The sequence below is a fragment of the Hemitrygon akajei genome, chromosome 9, assembly GCF_048418815.1.
Source record: "Hemitrygon akajei chromosome 9, sHemAka1.3, whole genome shotgun sequence".
NCBI lineage: Eukaryota > Metazoa > Chordata > Chondrichthyes > Myliobatiformes > Dasyatidae > Hemitrygon > Hemitrygon akajei.
In genome coordinates this window covers 139,736,004-139,759,057 of record NC_133132.1, presented here as the reverse complement: position 1 = coordinate 139,759,057, position 23,054 = coordinate 139,736,004, and the positions used below count along the sequence as shown (strand labels likewise).

The window sequence follows — 23,054 nt, the reverse complement described above, 5'->3', positions numbered from 1 at the left end:
TAATAGAAATAAATATAAATAATATTCAAATTAAAATGTAATCAGGCCCAAGAAATCAGTCTATTTTATCATGCACAGAAGTTACTAGCATTTAAAATGTGATCATATCTACAAAGAAACTTGGCAAATGCATGTCAGAATGAACAATGAATCATTTTACAGAAGATATATTAAGTGGAATAGCAATAGCCTTGCCATACATTCTTAATTTTGCTAAGAAATTACAGACATTCAAAGTTCACAGCATATCTGTTATTAAAGTGCATATATGTCATCATATAAAATCTGAGATTCATTTTCTTGCAGGCATACACAGAAAATCCAAGGAACACAATAGAATCAATGACAGACTGTACCCAATGCAACCAGTATGCAAAAGACAGCAAACTGCAACAACAATCATAAATAAATAAGCGCTAAAAATCAAGAACATGAGAAGAACAGTCCTTCAAAGTGAGTCCATAGGTTGCGGGAACAGTTCAGTGATGGAGTGAGTAAAGATGAGTGGAGTTATCCCCAGTAGTTCAAGAGCCTGATGTCTGAAGGGTAATAACTGTTCCTAAGCCTGGTGGTGTGAATCCCGAGGCTCCTGTCTCACCTTCCTGATGGCTGCAGCAAAAAGAGAGCATGGCCTGGGTGTTGGAGGATGCCTTCCTGTGACAGTGCTCCGCGTAGATGTGCTCAATGGCAGGGAGGGTTTTTATCTGTGATGGAATGGGCTGTATCCACTACTTTCTGTAGATTTTCCATACCAAGCTGTGATACAATTAGTCAATATACTCTCCACCAGACATCTATGGAAGTTCATCAAAGTTTTAAATATGATGCTGAATCTTTGCAAACTTTCAAGGAAGTAGAGGAACTGCCATTAGGCTGTTCTAACAGATCGTTTAAAAGTAGATGAAAGGGGGCAGATTTTTCTCAGGTACCGTGAAGAGTCTGTTCAAAAATAATAAATGGGTTTTAATTTCAGCAGTAATATTCTTTGCTTAAACTGGATATTCACTGTGAAGAAATTTTGTATGGTTGATTAAATTAGTCAATTCATTAATCATCTGGAAATGTAAAAGTATATCAGAAAAGGCAAATCATGATTGAAAGTCAGGTGGCATCTATGGAAAGGAATAAAGAGTAATGTTTTAGTCTGAGACCCTTCATCAGAATACTCTAATGTGTGTGTTATTCTGGATTTCCAGCATCTGCAGCATCTTTTGTGTTTACGATTTGCTGCATTTGTTAAAATGATGGTGCAGTAGTGTTAAAAATTTTTCGTTTGGCAATAATTTAAACCGCCAAAGTAGATTTAAATGTTTAGAGCCAGAAGGTTTCCTAGATTCATTTTTAAAGAATTACTTCAGACAGTGCAACAGAGGCCTTGTTACTGAAAATCTTCTTGCTTTCTTTGGGATGTACTGCAGCTTGTTTCCAATCTGTAGTGTAATATTGCCCGAGATTTCTAATGCACGTACAAAACTATACAATACTGTACAGTGTAAATGGGGCCAAGAATTATCAGATTACCTGAGTTAAAAATGTGCAATTTTGGTATTAAATATAAATGTTCATATTTATGATTTGATGGAAGTGCAGAGAGTACTGTTGTACAAATATCAATGAAAACTGTTAGGTCTTTTAACAATTAGTAGGATGTTCAGGCTAAAGAGAGATATTCTTTTTAAAAGTTTTCTGATTGCAAAGAATATAACACTTGTTCACTTAATTTCCTTTGCTGAAATGAATAGCTTTGCATTTGATTTCTTCTACAAAACTATTCAACAGAACCAATTCAAACCGATCAAATAATTTGCTGGTTTAACCACTGATTTGTCCTGTGTATCTGATTTCAGCCAACATCAAAATTAAGACTAAATTCTAAACCATGGCTCCAGGGAGGATGTGCACATACTGTACATTGATGTTCACACTTTGCATGAAGGTTTTAAAGGTGTGAAAACATATGGGGCTCAACACAGAGGCTGACAGATAAACAATCATAACCTGATTAAGATATTGGATTGCCCGTGCAATGGAACAATGGAAAAGTTGGGACGCCCGTTCATTTCCTTGTAGAAGGTTTTAAAGTTAAAATATGAGTTGATTAATTTTTACAAACTTGGTTTCTACAGCCAAATAAATACAAGAATAAAACGCATAACGTGTACAATTTTATAACCAGCTGTAAAATTTTGTTAATTCAAACTCATGTAAAGCGTTTGTACCATTCATATTCTTTTTATGTCTTTCAAAGAGTTCTGTTCCTGCGTTTCTGAGCAGTTGATGGATCACCAACATCAGCATCCTCTATAACTGAATCACAAACAAGAGAAAATCTGCAGATGCTGGAAATCTGAGCAACACACATAAAATGCTGAAGGAACTCAGCAGGCCAGACAGCATCTATGAAAAAGACATTTTAGGCCAAGACACTTCCAGCATTTTATGTGTGTTCCTCTATAATTGCCTATATTTTGTGAATGGCAGAATACACCAATTTTAATCCCCATTGTTTCTGGAGATTAACATTTCAATAATTGTAATGTGAGGTACCAGAGGATTGGAGGATAGCTAGTGTTGTTCTGCTGTTTAAGAAAAGCTCTCAAAATAAACCAGTAAATTAAAGCCAGTGAGCCTGACATTAGTACTGAGAAAATTATCGGAAGATATTCTAAGGGACTGGATATATGCGTATTTGAATAGACATGGACTGATTAGGGATATTCAGCATGGCTTCTTGCATGGCAGGTCATGTCTAACCTATCCTAAACAGTTTTTTGAGGAAGTTACCAGGAAAATTGATGAAGGCAAGGAAGTAGATGTTGTCTACATATACTTCAGCAAGGCATTTGACGTCCCTCATGGGAGGTTGGTCAAGAAGGTTCATTTGCTTGGTGTTCAAGATGAGGTCATAAATTCAATTAGACATTGATTTTGTGAGGGAAGCCAGAGAGTAATAGTGGATGATTGCCTCTCTCACTGGAGGCCTGGGACTAGTGGAGTGCTTCAGGGATCAGTGCTAGGTCTGTTGTTGTTTGTCATCTAAATCAGTGATCTGGATGATGATACGGTTAACTGGATCTGCAAATTTGTGGATGACACTAGGATTGAGGTGTAGTGGAGAGGGAGGAAGACTATCAGAGCTTGCGGAGGGATCTGGACCACCTGGAAAAATGGGCTGAAAAAATGGCAGAAGGAGAGTTTAATATTTACAAGTGCAGGGTGTTGCATTTCAGTAGGACCAACCAGGGTAGGTCTTATACAATGAACAGTAGGGCACTGAGGAGTGTGGTAGAACAAAGGGATCTGGGAACACAGGTCCATAATTCATTGAAAGTAGTGTCACAGGTAGATAGGGTCGTAAAGAAAGCTTTTGTAGGGTCATAAAGAAAGCAAATGAACCTTCTTGACCAACCTCCCATGAGGGACTGGTTAAATGCCTTGCTCTTGCTAAAGCCTTCATAAATCAAAGTACTGAGTACAGGAGATCAGATGCTATGTTGAAGTTGTATAAGACATTGGTAAGGCCTAATGTGGAGTACTGTATGCAGTTTTAGTCACCTACCTACAGGAAAGATGTAAATAAGGTTGAAAAGGTACAGACAAAATTTATAAGGACATTGCCAGGACTAGAGAATCTGAATTATAGGGAAAGTTTGAATAGGTTAGTACTTCATTCCTTCAAACGTAGAAGATTGAGGTGAGAATTGATGGAGGTATACAAAATTATGAGGGGTATAGATAGGGTAAATGCAAGCAGGCTTTTTCCACTGAGGTTGGATGAGACTACAACAAGAGGTCATGTGTTAAGGGTGAAAGGTGAAAAGTTTAATGGGACCTCCGCGGGGGGGTCACTCAGTTGGATCATGAGACTGTGGAACGATCTGCCAGTGCAAGAGTGCATTATGCTCAATTTCAGTGTTTAAGAGAAGTTTAGATAAGTACATGAATGGTAGGGCAATGGAGGGCAATGGATCCAGTGCAGGTCAATGGAACTAGGCAGCTTAAGTTGTTCAGCACAGACTAGATGGTCTGAAGGGCCTGTTTCTGTGCTGTACTTTTCTATGGCTCTATGACCTAAAGAAAATTGTTTTACATGACTATCTGAAAAATAATATAGAATATCTCCATTCGCTGTATGCTGTAGGTTAACAGTAGCATTCAGTGCACTGTTGCTTGTGATGGTATAAATAGTTAGTGATCTTTTTTCAAATGTGGTAACAGAATAAATATTATGATATCATTTTTATTGAATTTCCAGATAAATAAATCCCAGTGTTGTCTATTGATAGACTTTCAGCCACTTGCCTTCACTGAAGTTTTTTGGCCCCAATTTCTGAAGTTGTCATGTGATATTAAGGTGTGTAATGTACAGGTTTAAGATCTGGAAATGGGCATATTAATTCACTTAATCCTGAAGGTTATAGGGCATAAGCTAGGAGGCAAAAACAAACAACTACAGTACCTTCCAGTTTTCTGCTCATTTGCTTTTGAAATCATGGTGATTAGCTAAATTCTAGAACAAGATTTCCAGCTGTATTGGGGTGCCATCATGACAAGTTTTTTGCACCGATCTTTTTGGTGATTGCTCATCGTACAGCAATGAGTATCTTGGGCATCTGTAATCTGGCACAGCCCATCCCTCTCCAGGTTTTTTTTCCTAGCTTGACACTCAACCCAGATAGAGAGTGTGCAAGGGAGCTGGCCAGATTTGAACTCGGGACCTTTCGCACCGAAGTCTAGCGCTGATGCCACTATGCCACCAGCCAGTTTGGTTTGCATTGTGTTGATGTTAAGTGAAGATTATTGATTTATAATTATTATTTCTTTATTTTTCTTTCGTATTTCCACAATTTATTGTCTCATGCATAAGTTGTCCACCCATCTTGTTGGGTACGGACTTTCATTGATTCTGTTATGTTTCCTGGATCTACAATATATTCCCACAAGAATACAAATCTCAGGGTTGTATATGGTGACATATACTTTGATAATGAATTTACTTTGAACTTCATTCCTATGAATATATCTTTGTAATTTCCAAATTCTTTGGAAATGGAATATTATTGCCATGTCTACCAAGATACAGTGAAAGGCTTGTCTTGCATACTGATCATACAGAGCACATCATTGAGGTAGAACAATGTAAAACAATAACAGTGCAGAATAATATGTAACAGCTACAGAGAAAATGCCGTGCAGTTAAATCATAAGGTGCAAGATCATGATGAGATAGATTGAGAGATCAAGAGTCCAAATTATAGTACAAGGGATCTCTTTGATACTTATAACTATGGGTAGAAGCTGTCCTTGAGCTTAAGGTACCGGTATATTCTTACAGGGTTTTTTAATCTTTTGCCCAATGGAAGTAGAGAGAAAATACTATATCCAGGGTGGGTGGGGTCATTGATTCTGTTGGCTGCATTACTGGGGCCGTGAAATGTATAGACAATGTCAATGGAGGGGAAGCTGGTGTAATGTGTTGTGGGAAAGGCTGTTGTCATGATACCACATCACTATGCTTTCTATCTCTTCTCATTCATGGTTATTTGAGATATGGCCCACTGTGATAGTATCATCTGCAAACTTGTGGATGGAGTTAAAGCAGAATCTGGTCACGCAGTCACAAGTGAATAAGGAGTAGATAATTGAATTGATTTTATTTCTTACATCCTTCACATACATGAGAAGTAAAAATCTTTACGTTACGTCTCCGTCTAAATGTGCAATCATAGTCATTTATAATGACTTATAGTAAATAGAACAGTCAATGTAACAGAAATACACTCAAATCAGCGCGAGTTTATCAGTCTGTTGGCCTGGTGGAAGAAGCTGTCCCGGATCCTGTTGGTCCTGGCTTTTATGCTGCAGTACTGTTTTCTAGGTGGTAGCAGTTGGAATAGATTGTGGTTGGAGTGACTCAGTTCCCCAAAGTCCTTCAGGCTCTGTTTTCACACCTGTCTTTGTAAATGTCCTGAATCATTGGAAGTTCACAACTACCGATGTGCTAGACTGTCCACATCACTCTCTGCAGAATCCTAGTGATAACAGGAGGAACAGTTCCCATACCAGGCAGTGGTGTAGCCAGTCAGTATGTTCTCAATTGTGCCCCTGTAGAGAGTTCTTAGGATTTGGGGACCCATAACAAACTTCCTCAACCGTCTGAGGTGAAAAAGGTGCTGTTGTGCTTTTTTCACCACACAGCCAGTTTGTACAGACTACGTGAGGTCCTCAGTGATATGGATGCCAAGGCACTTAAAGCTATTTACCCTCTCAACCCCAGATCCATTGATGTTAATAGGGGTTAGCCCATCTCCATTCCTCCTGTAGTCCACAACCAGCTCCTTTGTTTTTGTGACATTGAGGGCTGAAGAACAACCTTGTGGTCCACCAGTGAACCATGAGTAATCATGATGGAGGTCTTGCTGCCTATCCTTACTGTGGTCAGGAAGTCAAGGATCCAGTTCCAGAGGAAGGCTTTGACTCTCAGGGTCCAGAGTTTGGTGATGAGTTGAACAGTGTTGTAAACAGAGCTGTAGTCAATAAACAATAGTCTATTATAGGTGTCTTTACAATGTAGATGCTCCAGAGATGAGTGTAAGGTGAGGAATATGGCATCTGGCACAAACTTGTTTTGGCACTAGATGAACTGCAGTGGATAATCATTATCTAGAAGTCCAGAGTTAGAGCGTGCCATTATGATAGTGGGTGTCAGAACCAATGCTAGTCGTTAGGTGTGATATCATGTTTTTCATCACTCATTTCTGTTACCATAAATTGTACCCTTTTAAATGAATGCTGATTCACAATTCAAATATGTAATTATGAAGTGGTTACATCATGATCACGCCAGCTCTCTGTTAGAACAATTCTTTAGTTTCCTCCACCAGCCCTTCTTCTAGAGCAGGCATGGGCAAACTACGGCCCGGGGGCCATATGCGGCCCGTTAAGCTTTTTAATCCGGCCCGCAGAACTTGATGAAATTATATTAATAAACCTTGTTAACGCTTTTTTCCCCGCAATTCTGGCGTTTTCGCCACAACAAAACTAAATCCAGACTTTGATGCGCTGGCCAAAAAGGGAGACCAACAACACTGTTCCCACTGAAATTAAAAATAAGTTTCTTCGTTGTGTTATGTAAAAAATGCATTTGAAAATATTTTTTTCAATAAGCCTTACATGTTACATGTCATTTCTGTTAAGTGATGGACATGAGTAGTGCGCAGGTGCACGTACGTTCTCAAAATAAAAAATGTGCTCCAGATCAAATAACGCACTCCGCATACTGGCGCGCTGTCACTGTTCTGTCCTTGTGCTGGTCGTTGATGAGTTTTGGCACAGGGGACAATTGAATAAGAAGGAGCAGGACAAGTAGACCTGCATCTCCTACCGTTTTTGAAATAAAGACAGTCAGGAGGAGAGTGATGATGATAATATCTTGAAGGATAACAGAATTTTCAGTGCTCTTACTATCAAAAAAAGCTGTATTTTATTCATTTAATTTTCAGTGTTTTAAAAGTCATTTCAATAAATAGCTAAATACCATGGGACTTCAAAGACAGATATTTTGTTGTAATGCATTTGTTCATTTTCAATTGAAATTAAAGCACATGTTTTCTACATATCCCATGATATTTTATTTTCTCTTATGAGGTGTATTACCAAAACACTCCGTCCATCTGCTCCTAGTCCGGCCCCCCTGTCAAATTTTAGAACCCTTTGTGGCCCACAAGTCAAAAAGTTTGCCCACCCCTGTTCTAGAGCCTTGCAATTGCTTTGCCAACACTCGTTAATCCAGCTCCTTCTTGAAAGCCAATGTAGTGTTCTCGTGCAGTGTGTTGAAACTCTGACTAAATACCAAGTTAAACTGGAGCCAATGAAGACAAAGTTGCAGTAAGATTAACTGTCTACTGTTCACTCTTCCACATTAACATCGTATGGTGAAAACCGTTGATAAAATAATACAAAACATATACAGTGTCTGTTTCCTTCTTAACACATTTGCATCATATTTGTAAAAATAAAACTATATTACATTAAAGTCTCATTAAAGTACAACATACAGGCAGAATCTGCTTAAGCCATCAACAGTTTTAGGTAGACTCCAACACAATTTTTCCAGCAATGCTTTCAATGGCACAAGAAAATAAACCTCATCAACCGTCATTTCTTGTAACAGAATCAGCATTAATATTTTTACTTCAACATATCAACTGTCATATGAACTTACGGAATTGCTTCTATGATGTTTCTTTGAGGGTAGAAATGGAGCGTTTCGCGTTGGTCCTGCACGTGCAGGCCCCCACCTTCCTGTTTCTCCGAACCAGAACTTACCCACAAGACGCGCCGAAACCGGGGGGAAACATCATCACTTGCCACGATATATCATAGACAATGAATTTTACCTTCATTAAACTGTATCATAGTTATCAACCTTTAACTTTAACTAGAAATAATGACAAACAAATTATTTAAAGCGGAAATTTAATAAAGTTAAATAAATGCCTTAAGGGCAACACAGCCATAGTATAATCTCAAACAGCCAATTACAACCATACTCAGTATAAAGTTGTCTTTTTTAACAACTCTTAATTTTATTCCCATTTATTTTGTGGCTATATTCTATGTTTTCAATTCCTCCACCAAATCCAACATTTTTCCACATTCCACTGTCTGGAAACTTCAACATTTTATATATACTTCTATCAAATCTTGCATCAGCATTTTCCAAGGAAACATTCCCAGCTTCTCTCTCCTTGTATCTATATAACTCCTTTTTAGGAGTGATTCTTATAAATATTTCCTGGACCCTCACTAGTGCCTTCACAACCATTCTAACTTTAATGTCCAGCACTGAATATAGTTCTCCGGTTGAGGCTAAGTGTTCTGTAAAGGTTCATTCTGGACCATTCTGGAGGCACATCCCTGACTACAAAACTGCTTGCCTGACCCCTGACCCCCCCAATGATTAATTCCTGTCACTTTTTCCCTCTCATTTACCTTCCTCTGCTCCTGTGCAACTGAGTCAATGATGGTACCCACATTCCAGGGTCTGGATGCAATCTCCAAAGTGTTAACTTCCTTACTAAAGCCACAATTAATTTAATCACAAACAAGAGAAAATCTGCATATGCTGGAAATTCAAGCAACACACAAAAAATGCTGCAGGAACTCAGCAGGCTACGTAGCATCTATGGAAAACGTACAGCAGATGTTTCAGTTCAAGATCCTTTGGCAGGACTGGAGAAAAAAAAGATGAGTGAATTTAAAAGGTGGGTGAGGGGACAGAGAAACTGAGAGGGGGAGGGATGAAATAAAGAGCTGGGAAGTTGATTGGTGGAAGAGATACAGGGCTGCAGAAGGGGGAGTCCAAGAGGAGAGAACAGAAGCCATGGAAGAAAGGGGGGAGGAGCACCAGAGGTAGGCTATGGGTGGGCAATGAGATAAAGTGAGAGAGGGAAAAGGGGATGGGGAATGGTGAATGGTGAGGGGGGTAGAGGTGCAATACTGGAACTTTGAGAAATCGATGTTCATGCCATCAGGTTGGAGGCTACCCAGATGGAATATAAGCTGTTGTTCCTCCAACCTGAGTGCTGAGTGTGGCCTCATCACGACAGTACAGGAGGCCATAGATTGACATTTCAGAATGGTAATGGGATGTGGAATTAAAATGGGTGACCACTGGGAGATCCCACTTTTTCTGCCAGATGGTGCGTATGTGCTCAGCGAAACGGTCTCCCAATCTATGTCAGGTCTCACTGATATACAGTAGGCCACACCAGGAGCACCAGATACAGTAGATGACCCTGACAGACATAGGTGAAGTGTCACCTCACCTGGAAGGATTGTTTAGGGTTCTGAATGTTAGTGAGGGAGGAGGTGTAGGGTCAGGTGTATGAGTAGACGTATGTGAAGTGCTCTTACCCCATCCTCCCACCACCTTACCAGGGATAGGTTTCCTCTTGTGTTCACTTACCACCACACCAGCCTACGTGTCCATCACATAATTCTCCAGAACTTCTGCCATCTCCAATGGGATCCCACCACCAAGCACATCTTTCCCTCCACCCCATTATCTGCTTCCTACAGGAATCACTCCCTTCGCAACTCCCTGGTCCATTCGTCCCTCCTGTATATCAGTGAGACCAGACATAGTTTGGGAGACCATTTCGCTGAGCATCTACGCTCCATCCGCCAGAAGAATTGGGATCTCGCAGTGGCCACCCATTTTTATTCCACTTCCCATTCTGGTATGTCAATCCATGCCCTCCTCTACTGTCGCAATCAGGCCACACTCAGGTTGGAGGAACAACATCTTATATTCCATCTGGGTAGCCTCCAACTTGATGGCATGAACATCGATTTCTCGAAGTTCCGGTAATGTCCCTCGCCCCCTCCCCATCATTCCCCATCCCTTTTCCCTTTCTCACCCTATCTCCTTGCTTGCCCATTGCCACCCTCTGGTGCTCCTCCCCCCTTTTCTTCCTTCCATGACCTTCTGTTCTCCCCTATTGAACTCTTCCTTCTCCAGCCATGTATCTCTTTCACCAATCAACTTCCCAGCTCTTTATTTCATCCCACCCCCTTCTGGTTTCACCTATCACCTTGTATTTCTTTCTTCCCTCCCCCACCTTTTAAATTTATTCATCTTTTTTTCTCTACGGTGCTGGTGAAGTATCTTGGCCAGAAACTACTTTTCTCCCCATAGATACTGCCTTATCTACTGAGTTACTCCAGCATTTTGTGTATGTTGCCACAAATAATTTACCTATTGTTGGATGATTGGTCTTATTTTCCTTCTTAAGTAAATATATTACAGGGGGCAGTTCCGCAATGGGTTTATAACATCATCCAAACTGAAAACTTTACAAAGAGGTTCAGTTAATTGTAAATTGTGATCTTGAACTGGTAACTGGTATCAAGGAGAGTGAACAGATGGTTAGCTGTCTTGGAGATGAATTTCCATCTTTGAGATGTGAAACCAAAAAAAAATCAATCTCTTATATAAACACAAGAGATTCTGCAGATGCTGGAATTCAAGAGCAACATACACACACAATGCTGGAGGAACTCAGCAGATCAGGCAGCATCTATGGAAATAGATGGAAACAGTCCTTCATTGGGATTGGAAAGGAAGGGAGAAGGTGCCAGATTAAGAAGGTGGGGGGGGGGGGGGTGGGACTAGAAGAGGACAAGCTAGGTGGTGATAGGTGAACCCAAGTAGTGGAGTAGGAAGAATAAAGTAAGAACCTGAGAGGAGGAAAAGGTAAAAGTGCTGGTGAAGAAGGAATCTCATAGGAGAGGAGAGTAGACCATGGTAGAAAGGGAAGGGGGAGGTAATGGGCAGATAAGAGGAGTTGAAAGGCTAGAGTGGGGAATTGAAGCAGGAAGGGGTGGGGGGGGGGGGGAAATTACCAAAGTTGGACAAATCCAATATATTTTTATCTGTGTTGTTCTAAGCTAATAATGTTTTCTCCTATTGAACAATGTACCAGAAAAGATTCCAGGTTACAGAACAAATGAAGCTTGTTTACCAAATCATATGAAAATGGGCTAATTGCTCAAATAATTAATTATTTATGTAAAATTGTTCTTTTGTTTTGAACACATTAATGTTCAACCAGAACAACAGAATAATTTAAAGGTCTACTGACCTAGTTTAAAATAAAAATGTATTTCCTTTGGAGTCAGTCCAGAAGAGGTTGGTTTGGCTAATGCTTTGAATTAGAGAGTTCTCCCATAATACACAACTGAAACAGGTTTCAACTGTATCATTTGGAGTTAGGGTAGTCTAATTGAAATAAGGATGAAGGACAAGGTGAATATTGAAATGTTTCCACTACTGAGAAGTGCCCAAATGAGTAGACATGGTTACAAACAACTCTTGCAACTTTATGTGAACAACTGAGAGATCTGCATCAAATTATGTAATCAGTGAATCAATACCAGATAAATAAAAAAGCAAACCATAACTATATCCAGTTATAACTTCCCCAGAGTTAAACCTGCTTTTAAATAAAATTACGTTTTTTAAATTGCTTTTGATTTTTATTTAATACTGAAGCTCATTTTGTTACATGTAGTCAAATTGAATATATTCCAACATTAGCTTTATTATGAACTGTGTCAATAATTATATATCAAATATGCATTTGAATTGAAATCCACTGCACTAATAATGTTTAGAATAAGTAATTGTTAAGGTCACATTTCCACTGTCTAGCTTCTATCTACATAAGTTAGAAGCCAAACAGTTTGTGGTAATTTCAATAATTTTATTCATGTGTGGGTGATTAGTTAATTCCTATTCTACTGTGACTTCATTAAATATTATAATGTAGATAGAATTGATACTATTTGATGTTAAACCTTAGCATATTTGCCACTATTGGTGATTATTCAATATTTATTCCACTGAAGCAATATTTGCATTATTTCTAATTTTTGGCTAAATTATTAATGCAACAATGGTACAAGTGAGGTGTAAAATTCAAACTTTTTTTTACTCATAACACAGGCTGTTCAGCCATTGGATCTTTGCTAGCTTAAAGCAAACTCATCCAATCACTTCTAATCCCCATCTGCCTATTTTCCTGCAGTATGCAATATATTTCTCTCACATCCCAATCCATTCCCTCTTTTACCCAATTAACTTACCAGCACATTTTATGACACAAGAGGAAACTGTTGCACCAGGCAGTCAGAGGTCATGCAAATTCCACACAAACAAGACCCATGGTAAGTATTTGCATAGCAACAGCATTAACGTATCTGCCACATGCAACCACATCATTTTTAACCTGTTTCCAGACATTCCTCCATCTCTTATCAACTAAAATTCATATTTTCCCATCCCATTACAAAAGTTTTTCACTACCCAACATAGGAAAATAAAGTTCTGAATAAATCATACAACTTCTTTTAACCAATTTCCAAATGGTGTTCACGAGAAACTTCTAAGTTCTATTTTAGATTTTTAGAGATGGATGATAATATTGACCTATATTTAGGGAAGGTAAAGAAATTATTACTACCAATAGCTTGTTAGATTAGCTCTTACCGAAGTACACAAATTCCCAAATAAAGGTGAAGGATTTTGGTGCATTTAAGTTAATGGAGAGCACTGAGAGGTGCAATGGATCAGATTCTTTCCTCAACATGTGCAAAGCCTATGTAACAAAAGGCTTTTGACATATTGACTATAATGTCGCGTTAGTAAGATTGAGCAGTTTTACCAGGACATAGTAAATTCAACTCCCACTGCAGAAAATTACCAATACTTCAACATTCACATAACAATCAACAATTTTGATTCATTCAGTGGCAGAAATAGAAAGTCTCCTGTTGGTAATGAAGGATTGGTTTTCTTGCAGAAGTCACATCAGTGCTGTGGTCTTAATATATTTAAAAGAAATAAATTATATACTCCCACATAGGTGATTTCAAGAAAATCAAATAATTCACAAAACATGGTTTATTAATGAGTAAGGCACAATTTGATATTACTGTATCTCCATTCTTCTGCATATCCTATTTAATCTTTTTATAAATCACTAAGAAACTATATTCTTAGCTGGAAGGCAGAATTAGGCTTATAATGTACATTAAGAAAATCATAAACTAAAAGCTGGCCAAAGCTCCTTATTTGAGATACATATTCAATGGTTTAATTTTTTTTTAAATTGTCAAATGTGGATGGTGTTTTCAGATGAGCAGAATATTTCTGATCTTCATTTAACTTTCAGTTACACTGGATTGGTGCTGATTAGGAAAGCACATTTCATTTCTGGGGATAGGTTTCAACAATCATTCCATGACCCTGAGAAGAGAAAATGCAAGTTAACAGGGAATAACTAATCCTTGTAGTGAACACATATGACAAAGAAAAATAAAATAATAATTAGTTTCCAAAATAACTGATCACAACCCTGAAGTGTTGTGTATTTAGATACTCATATTATTACCAGGTTTAAGTAAAACAAATAAATTGCTAAGTGAAAAATGGATACAAATATTTTTTACTATTTTGCTCTTCTATTTGTAAAACAACATCTCAGGTTTAAAGTAATGAAATAACTAAGTTTCATGCTCGGTTGAAAAACATTCAAGAAAAAGCAATAATTAAATCTTTGAAGAGACACTTAAAGCTCTTCTCCCAAATATGATGTCTATTTAAATGTCAACTCTAAAGAAAAATGTAGCTTAAAAGAAGCCATTTTTGGAGGCAGAGAACAGTATCGAAGCTGCTCCAATCTCAAGACTATTACAAACAATTCAAACACTTTAATAGAGACCAACATCCTACCTTGCACTATGTGGTGAAATATTAGTATTTGTAAAAAGGTATTAGAACACCTACAGCAAGTTACTTCTGGCCACAAATCCCTACAAAAGATTGAGTACTACTGAGAGGATCATCGAGGACTTTCTTTCACCTTTCTATTTATCAGGAGTGCAACACAGACAGGGCCCTTAGCATCGTCAGTGATTCCTCCCATTGAACCAACAATCTTTGACCTTCGACCATCAGGCAGGAGGTACTGTAGCATGCCATCAAGAACTGTTAGGATGGGAAACAGCTACCTTCCTCAGGCCTCAAGATGACTGAACTCCCTTCCATCACTTAGGTCTCACCACGCATGAAGCACCAGTAGTATTATACTGTTCACTCTTTAGCTTGTGTCGTTAATGCACCTAATTATTTGTTAATTTATTTGTGCTAATATTACTTTATGTGTCATGTATATGAGTTATATATAGTGTGTTGTGCACCTTGGTCCAGAGGAACATTGTTTCATTTGGCGGTATACATATGGCTGAATAAAATAAACTTAAAGAATTTTTAAAAAACAGAATTATGCAAATGCCTGAAATTTGATAAAGAATGCTGGAAATACATAAATGTTCAGTAGCGTTTATAAAGAAAATTAATTAACATTTCATGTAAATAACCTGCCATTTGGTGACAACTAACCTGAGGGTTCCCAACAATTGCTTCAAGCACATAATTCAACTGCAATTCACATTAAAAAGAGACATGTTTACCATTCTAATCTGTTCTCATGGAGCTGTTGCCATCATTTAATACTGTGCTAGAAAGATTTAAGGCGTACACTAAAATTAGTTTTGTAAGATAGGAAAAATTTAACAATGATATTGTAGAAACTGCTTCCTCAGTAATGGACTGCCATACTGCAATCTGCACTGTCTCAAACAGTAATTCTTTAATGTATCATAACAAATAAAAGAGATACCTGTCCTCCAGCAGCACAAGCAGCAACAAGTGCATATTGTCCACCTCCTGCAATCAGTCTGTGAGCAGCCGTTGTAACGAGGCGACAACCAGTGGCACCAAACGGATGTCCCAGGGATAATGAACCACCCCAACAGTTAAACTTATCCATTTCAGGAACACCAACCTAGTTAGATTGCAGAAGGTTTTCAAAGATTTTAGAGATCAGAGCTATAAAAATAATTCAATAATTGTATTAATAATAGTTCAATAATTGTATTTCATCTGTGAATGTTATGTTTTTCCATGATGCTGAAGATTTATGAAATCTTAAAGAATAAAATTACTATTTCCACCTGATTTTGGTTAATAATTTAATTTCACTGCTTCCTATCATCAAAGCATCAAACCATCAGGTGGGAATTCCCAATTTTTATAAACTTGGGAGATATTTAACAGCAATTGATGCAAATAAAATGTGAAACTTTGATAACATTCTGGAAGTAACATAGACCACAATGATTCCAACATTCAAATTGAATACCACTTACTACTTATCTATAATTCTGTGGTCACATGGACAAAGGGTGTGCTTTCAAGTTTTTAAGTATCAAGATTTGGAAACACTTCACCCCTCTTGTGTAGGACTGATGGAATGTTGTGGCGAAGGGCAGTAAGATACTAAACCAAAATTTTGTCTGTCCCACAGGTATACAAAACAAAATCCATAACACTATTTGAAGTGGAGATCTCAAATGTCCAGCCAAAAGTTAACCAACTCTGTAATGAGGCTAAATCTAAATTACCTTCTGAAATAGCCTAGCAGGCTATTCAGTTCAGGGTCCAGCTGTTCCTGAGAATAATTAAATAATAAAGACTACATTACAGTCTGCATAACTAAAAATAATTTCAGTTTAAACATACCTTAGTTTTTCTGCCCATGTAGGTTTTTGCAAACCACTCTGAATCCATAGCTTTCATATTAGACAGGATCTGTGCCTATTTTAAGTAGAAAATGGCAATTACTATACATTACACAAAATGCTAGGCAAATATTTATAATCAGTCTTGATACTACATTGGTAGAGTACTGACAATTGATATAATATCTTGTCTGAGGAGTTCTGCAGCAATATTACAAGTATAACCCATTATTTATATTTTCTGAAGTTTTCTCAAAACAAAAAAATTACTAACTTTGCAAGAAAATTAATATTAACTGGTTACCATTATCATTCAAGTGAATTTTTAAGTGTCTGACAGACCTGCTATCTACTACTACAGTAAAACCCTACTAGCCCAAAGTATTTACAAAAGAAAGCTGTTACTTATTTATACCGTCTATGTACGTTTTTATTTAATGCTGGCTATACGAGAGGTTAGTTGAGAAATCAATCTAAAAGAAAACAGAAGTTTTTCTTTATAGAGGCAGAGGTGTGGGGGGGGGGGGTGGTGGCATTGCTAGTCAGGGAAAATGTTACAGCAGTGCTCAGGCAGGACAGATTAGAAAGCTTGTCTACCGAGGCCATATGGGTGGAGCTGAGAAACAGGAAAGGTATGACCACATTAATGGGGTTGTATTATAGACCACCCAATAGTCAGCAAGAATTGGAGGAGCAAATCTACAGAGAGATAGCACATAACTGCAGGAAACATGAAGTTCTGATAGTAGGGTTATTTTAATTTTCCACATATTGATTGGGACTCCCATACTGTTAAAGGTCTAGACAGGTGAGAGTTTGTAAAATGTGTTCAGGAAAATTTTCTAAATCAATATAAGGAGGTACCAACTAGAGAGGATACAATATTAGGTCTCCTATTAGGAAATGAGTTAGGGCAGGTGACGGAAGTGTGTGTAGGGGAACACTTTGGTTCCAGTGATCATAACATCATTAGTTTCAACTTGATCATGGATAAAGATAGATCTGGTCCTCGGGTTGAGGTTCTAAACTGGAAAAAGGCCAAATGTGATGAAATGAGAAAGGATCTAAAAAGTGTGGATTGGGACAGGTTGTTCTCTGGCAAGGAAGTGATTGGTAAGTGGGAGGCCTTCAAAGCAGAAATTTTGAGAGTGCAAAGTTTTTATGTTCCTGTCAGGATTAAAGGCAAAGTGAATAAGAATAAGGAACCCTGGTTCTCTAGGGATATTGGAACTCTAGAAGAGGAGAGAGATGTATGACATGTACAGGAAACAGGGAGCAAATAAGGTACTTGAGGAGTATAAAAAGTGCAAAAAATACTTAAGAAAGAAATCAGGAGGGCTAAAAGAAGACATGAGGTTCCTTTGGCAGTCAAGGTGAAGGATAATCCAAAGAGCTTCTACAGGTATATTAAAAGCAAAAGGATAGTAAGGGATAAAATTGGTCCTCTTGAAGATCAGAGTGGTCAGCTATGCATGGAACCAAAAGAAATGGGGGAGATCTTATATGGGTTTTTTGCTTTGTATTTACTAAGGAAACTGGCATGGAGTCAATGGAAATAAGGCAAACAAGCAGTAAGGGCATGGAACCTATACAGATTGAAGAGGAGGAGGTGCTTGCTGTCTTGAGGCAAATCAGAGTAGATAAATTCCCAGGACCTGGCAGGGTATTCCCTCGGACCTTGAAGGAGACTAGTGTTGAAGTTGCGGGGGCCCTGGCAGATATACTGTATTTAAAATGTCGGTATCTACGGGTGAGGTGCAGGAAGATTGGAGGATAGCTGTGATTGAAGTTTGACCCTTTCTTTATATAGGTCTTCAATAGGTTTAACTGAATATGCTTTATCTGTTTAATTTTATTGATAAGCACTGACAATTACGCTTTAGTTTTCTATCTCAAAGCTGCTGATTATGAGATTATCTTTCCTCTAAGAAAATAATTCAATTTGTCCCATATAACCAAATTTGACATTCCTTCAGTTGTGTTAAATTCAAAAAATAAAGAAATTTGCTCCTTAATAAAATTAACAAAAGCTGGATCCTGTAACAATACAGGATTCAGTCTCCACTGTGACATTTTCAAAAATCTATTCGAAAGCTTAAGGGTTAACAAAGGCACGTGATCTGAGAGCGCTATGATGTAATACACACATTCAACAACGGAGTTTAATAGATGTGTATCTAAAAAAAAGTAATCAATTCTTGAATACTTGTGATGAACGTGTGAGAAAAAAGAGAAATCTTTATCATTGGGGTGTTTATATCTCCAAATATCGACGAGGTCATATTCTAATAAAAAAGAGTTAATACAAGCTGCCGCTTTATTAGGAAGCGACGGATTGGTTGATGACCTGTCAATCGCCAGATTTAAACAACAATTAAAGTCACCACCCATAATCAGCTTTTATTCATTGAGATTCCGTAACTCAGAAAAAAGTTTCTTAAAAAAATCAGAATTATCTACATTAGGTGCGTATACACACACCAGAGCTACCTTTTGCTTGCATAATAAACCAGTAACAATTAAATATCTTCCAATCGAATCAGTATTAGTATTAAAGTGTACAAAAGGGATTTTAGGGCTAAAAATATAGAAACAGTATGATTTGCTTCTGACCTTTCCCATTGAACAGCAAATTTTTAAATCTAAAAGTTTATTTTATATACATGGGGAAAAATCTGCTAAGCCTTTAGTGGGTCAGTTAAAGGCTGGGAAGGTCAGAAGTCAGATTTTAAAAATTAGTTGACCAGATAGAACAGAAACTTTAGATCCTTATGAAATTAATAAGATATTTATGGACTTCTAATCTTTATAAATCTGAATTCTCTGATAGCACTACTATTATGAATAGATTTTTGCAAAGGTTAAATATACCTCAAATTTCGATTCAAGATGTTGATACATTAGATGCACCTATTAAACAAGAGGAGATAGCAAAGGCTATATCCTCTATGCAATTAGGTAAAGCTCCGGAACCTGATGGTGATATGGTAGAATTTTACAAGACTTTTCATGAAATGCTTATACCACATCTTCATCAAACGTTTACTGATTCTACATCCTCTGGGAATCTTCCTAAAACTTTTTATGAGGCACTAATTTCATTGATTCCAAAAAAAGGAAAAGACCCACTGGAATGTGTATCCTATAGACCCATTTCTTTATTGAATGTAGATTTTAAAATCCTCTCTAAGATTCTAGCAAATAGGCTTGAGAATATCTTGCCTAATGTTATCTCAAATGATCAAACAGGATTTATAAAATATAGGTACTCACATTTTAATATTAGAAGATTGTTAAATATCATTTATTCCCCCTCAGCCAAAGAAACTGAATGTATTGTATCTTTGGATGCAGAGAAAGCCTTTGATAAGGTGGAGTGGCCTTATCTATTTCAGGTTTTGAAGAGGTTTACTTTTGGTCCAGAATTTATTTCCTGGATTAAATTGATTTATCATGCCCCGGCAGCTGCGGTTATAACTAATAATCAAAAGTCTTCTTATTTTATATTATATAGAGGTACCTGTCAGGGCTGTCCCCTTAGTCCTTTATTATTTAATTTGGCTTTTGAACCACTTGCTATTCTTAGGGATTCTAATTCTGTGCAGGGTATTAAGAGAGGGGATAAATTACATAAGGTTTCGTTATACACGGATGATTTATTAGTTTACATTTCAAATCCTAGGAAATCTATTCCTTTTATGTTATCTATATTTATGGAATTTGGTATTTTTTCTGGATATAAACAATTTACATAAAACTGAATTATTTCATATTAATAATTATTCTGATTATTATGATCAACTACCTTTTAATATTGCCAAAAACCATTTCACTCACCTTGGTATCAAAATTACTAAAAATTTTGAAGACCTATATAGGTATAATTTCTCCCCTTTAGTTGAATATACTCAATAGGCGCTTTCTAAATGGTCACCTATGTCGATGTCATTGATAGGTCGAATAAATGCTATAAAAATGGTTATACTACCGAAATTTTTATATATATTTCAAGCAGTTCCCTCTTTTGTTTCAAAAACATTTTTTGATAAAATAGATTCTCTGATTTTGTCTTGTGTTTGGAAATAACAAAAGCTCTAGAGTGAATAAACTTTTATTGCAAAAACCAAAAAAAATGGAGGACTGGTCTTACCAAACTTTAGATTTTATTATTGGGCAATTAATATTTGTTATATTACTTTTTGGACTTATGATATAGATGACCAACATCGCCCATCATGGTTACAGTTGGAGGAAAATTCAGTCATGAGGTTTTCATTAGCTTCTTTATTAGGAGCTCCTCTTCCATTTTCACTCTCCAGAATAGGTAGATAAGCTCTCAACCCTATTGTTAAACATACTTTAAAAATTTGGTTTCAGTTTTGTAGATTTTTTGAATTGAATGATTTTCTACTTTCTAGTAATATTTATTCTAATTTCTTTTTTAAACCATCAACTTTGGACAAGGCTTTTTTAACATGGAAAATTAAGGGTATAAAAACTATTTTAGATTTGCTTTTACAGGACTGTTTAATGTCCTTTTCACAGTTAATGGATAAATATGATATCTCTAATACACATTTTTTCAGATATTTACAAGTTAGGAATTTTTTACGTGATTTTTTACTGAATTACCCCTTGGACTGCTCTTTAAATTTGGCTTATGCTATTTTTCAGCTTAAACCTTTTCAAAAACAATTAATAGCTATCATTTATAAACAGTTAATGAATGCTCGCATGTCGCCTAATGATAGGGTTCAATGCATCTGGGAAGTAGAACTTCAACACTCACTTTCAGACAATCAATGCAGTAAAATGTATTATCTAGTCAATAATTCATCTATCTGTGCACGCCATATCTTAATTCAGTTTAAGATAGTACACAGGGTCTATATGTCCAAAGATAAATTGGCATATTTTTTCCTAATATAAGCCCTATTTGTGACAGATGTAACGCAGAAGTGGCTACTCTAACTCATATGTTTTGGTCATGTGTAAGCTTAAAAAATTTTTGGAGGGATGTGTTTGGAATATTATCTAAAGTTATAGATGTGGATGTTCAACCTAATTCACTTACAGCAATTTTTGGGATTATTCCAGAGGAAGCAAGCAAAGTGTCTGCTTCTACTCAACATATGATAGCCTTTTCAACTTCACTGGCTAGGAGAGCCATTTTGCTACACTGGAAAGAATCTAACCCACCCACTGTTTTTTATTGGCTCTCCTCCATTATGTCATGTCTAAGCTTAGAGAAAATTAGAAGCCGGACATTTGATATACCTTTAATTTTGAACAAGTCTGGCGACCCTTTATTCAATATTTTCACATGATTTAATTTATTTTTATTTATTTATTTTTCTTTATTCTTTTCGGAAAATCCTTATCCGTTAAGGTTCGGAGATGACTGGAAGGATGTGTTTTTTTTCCTCTCTCTCTCTCTCTCTCTCTCTCTCTCTCCTTTTTTAATTTTATCCTCAATTGGACTGCCCAATCTTTCTTTTTCCTTTCTCTTTTCTTTTGTCTTAGTTAGTGGGTTTTTTTTTCCCTTTATCAAATAAAATTTCTAATCTTTTTTTTAATGATTGCTATGCGGAATTGTGGTTTTTTTAACCATTGTACATATAACAGCGTAATATTTTACCTATCTGATTTTGACATTATATATTTTCTGTTTTTTTATTGCTGTTTATATGTCTTTTATATTATTTGTTTGCTAAGCTCCTCCTCTGATCTGTATATTCTTTATTTGAAAATCAACAAAAAGATTGAAAAATGAAATGGAGGATAGCTCATGTTGTTCCGTTGTTTAAACAAGGCTCTAAAAGTAATCCGGGAAATTATAGGCCAGTAAATTTGACATCGGTAGTAGGTAAATTATTGGAAGGAGTAAAAGAGATAGGATCTACAAGTATTTGGATAGACAGGGATTTATTAGGGAGAGTCAACATGGCTTTGTACGTGGTAGGTCACGTTTAACAAATCTATTAGAGTTTTTCGAGGAGGTTACAACGAAAGTGGATGAAGGAAAGGCAGTGGATGTTGTCTACATGGACTTCAGTAAGGCCTTTGACAAGGTCCCGCATGGGAGGTTAGTTAGGAAGATTTAGTCGCTAGGTATACATGGTGAGGTACTAAATTGGATTAGACATTGGCTCAATGGGAGAAGTCAGAGAGTGATAGTGGAGGATTGCTCCTCTGAGTGGAGGCCTGTGACTAGTGGGTGCCACAGGGATCAGTCCCTGGGTCCATTGTTATTTGTCATCTATATCAATGATCTGGATGATGTGGTAAATTAGATCAGCAAATTTGCTGATGATACAAAGATTGGAGGTGTAGTGGACAGTGAGGAAGGTTTTCAAAGCTTGCAGAGGGATTTGGACGAGCTGGAAAAATGGGCAGAAAAATGGCAGATGGAGTTTAATACAGACAAGTGTGAGGTATTGCACTTTGGAAGGACAAACCAAGGTAAAACATACAAAGTTAAATGGTAGGGCACTGAGGAGTGCAGTAGAACAGAGGGATCTGGGAATACAGATACAAAATTTCCTAGAAGTGGTGTCACAGGTAGATAGGGTTGTAAAGAGAGCTTTTGGTACACTGGCCTTTATAAATCAAAATATTGAGTATAACAGTTGGAATGTTATGGTGAGGTTGTATAAGGCATTGGTGAGGCTGAATTTGGAGCATTGTGTGCAGTTTTGGTCACCTAATTACATGAAGGATATTAATAAGGTTGAAAGAGCACAGAGAAGGTTTACAAGGATGTTGCTGGGACTTGAGAAACTGAGTTACAGAGAAAGGTTGAATAGGTTAGGACTTTATTCCCTGGAGCATAGAGGAATGAGGGGAGATTTGATAGAGGTATATAAAACTATGATGAGTATAGATAGAATGAATGCAAGCAGGCT

General features: G+C 37.1%; 1 protein-coding gene across 2 annotated transcripts in view; it reads right to left on the bottom strand.

Annotated features, from left to right (window-relative positions):
• Positions 1-13,450: 13,450 nt before the first annotated feature.
• hadhb (hydroxyacyl-CoA dehydrogenase trifunctional multienzyme complex subunit beta) overlaps positions 13,451-23,054 on the bottom strand; it is a 31,076-nt gene continuing 21,472 nt past the window's right edge. For both annotated transcript variants that reach the window (XM_073057126.1, XM_073057125.1), the window contains exons 14-16: positions 16,151-16,225; positions 15,249-15,413; positions 13,451-13,813 (exon numbers count right to left, since the gene is read on the bottom strand). In XM_073057126.1, the coding sequence (XP_072913227.1) occupies positions 13,775-13,813; positions 15,249-15,413; positions 16,151-16,225 (279 nt within the window). In that variant the 3' untranslated portion in view covers positions 13,451-13,774. The remainder of the gene's footprint in view (positions 13,814-15,248; positions 15,414-16,150; positions 16,226-23,054) is intronic.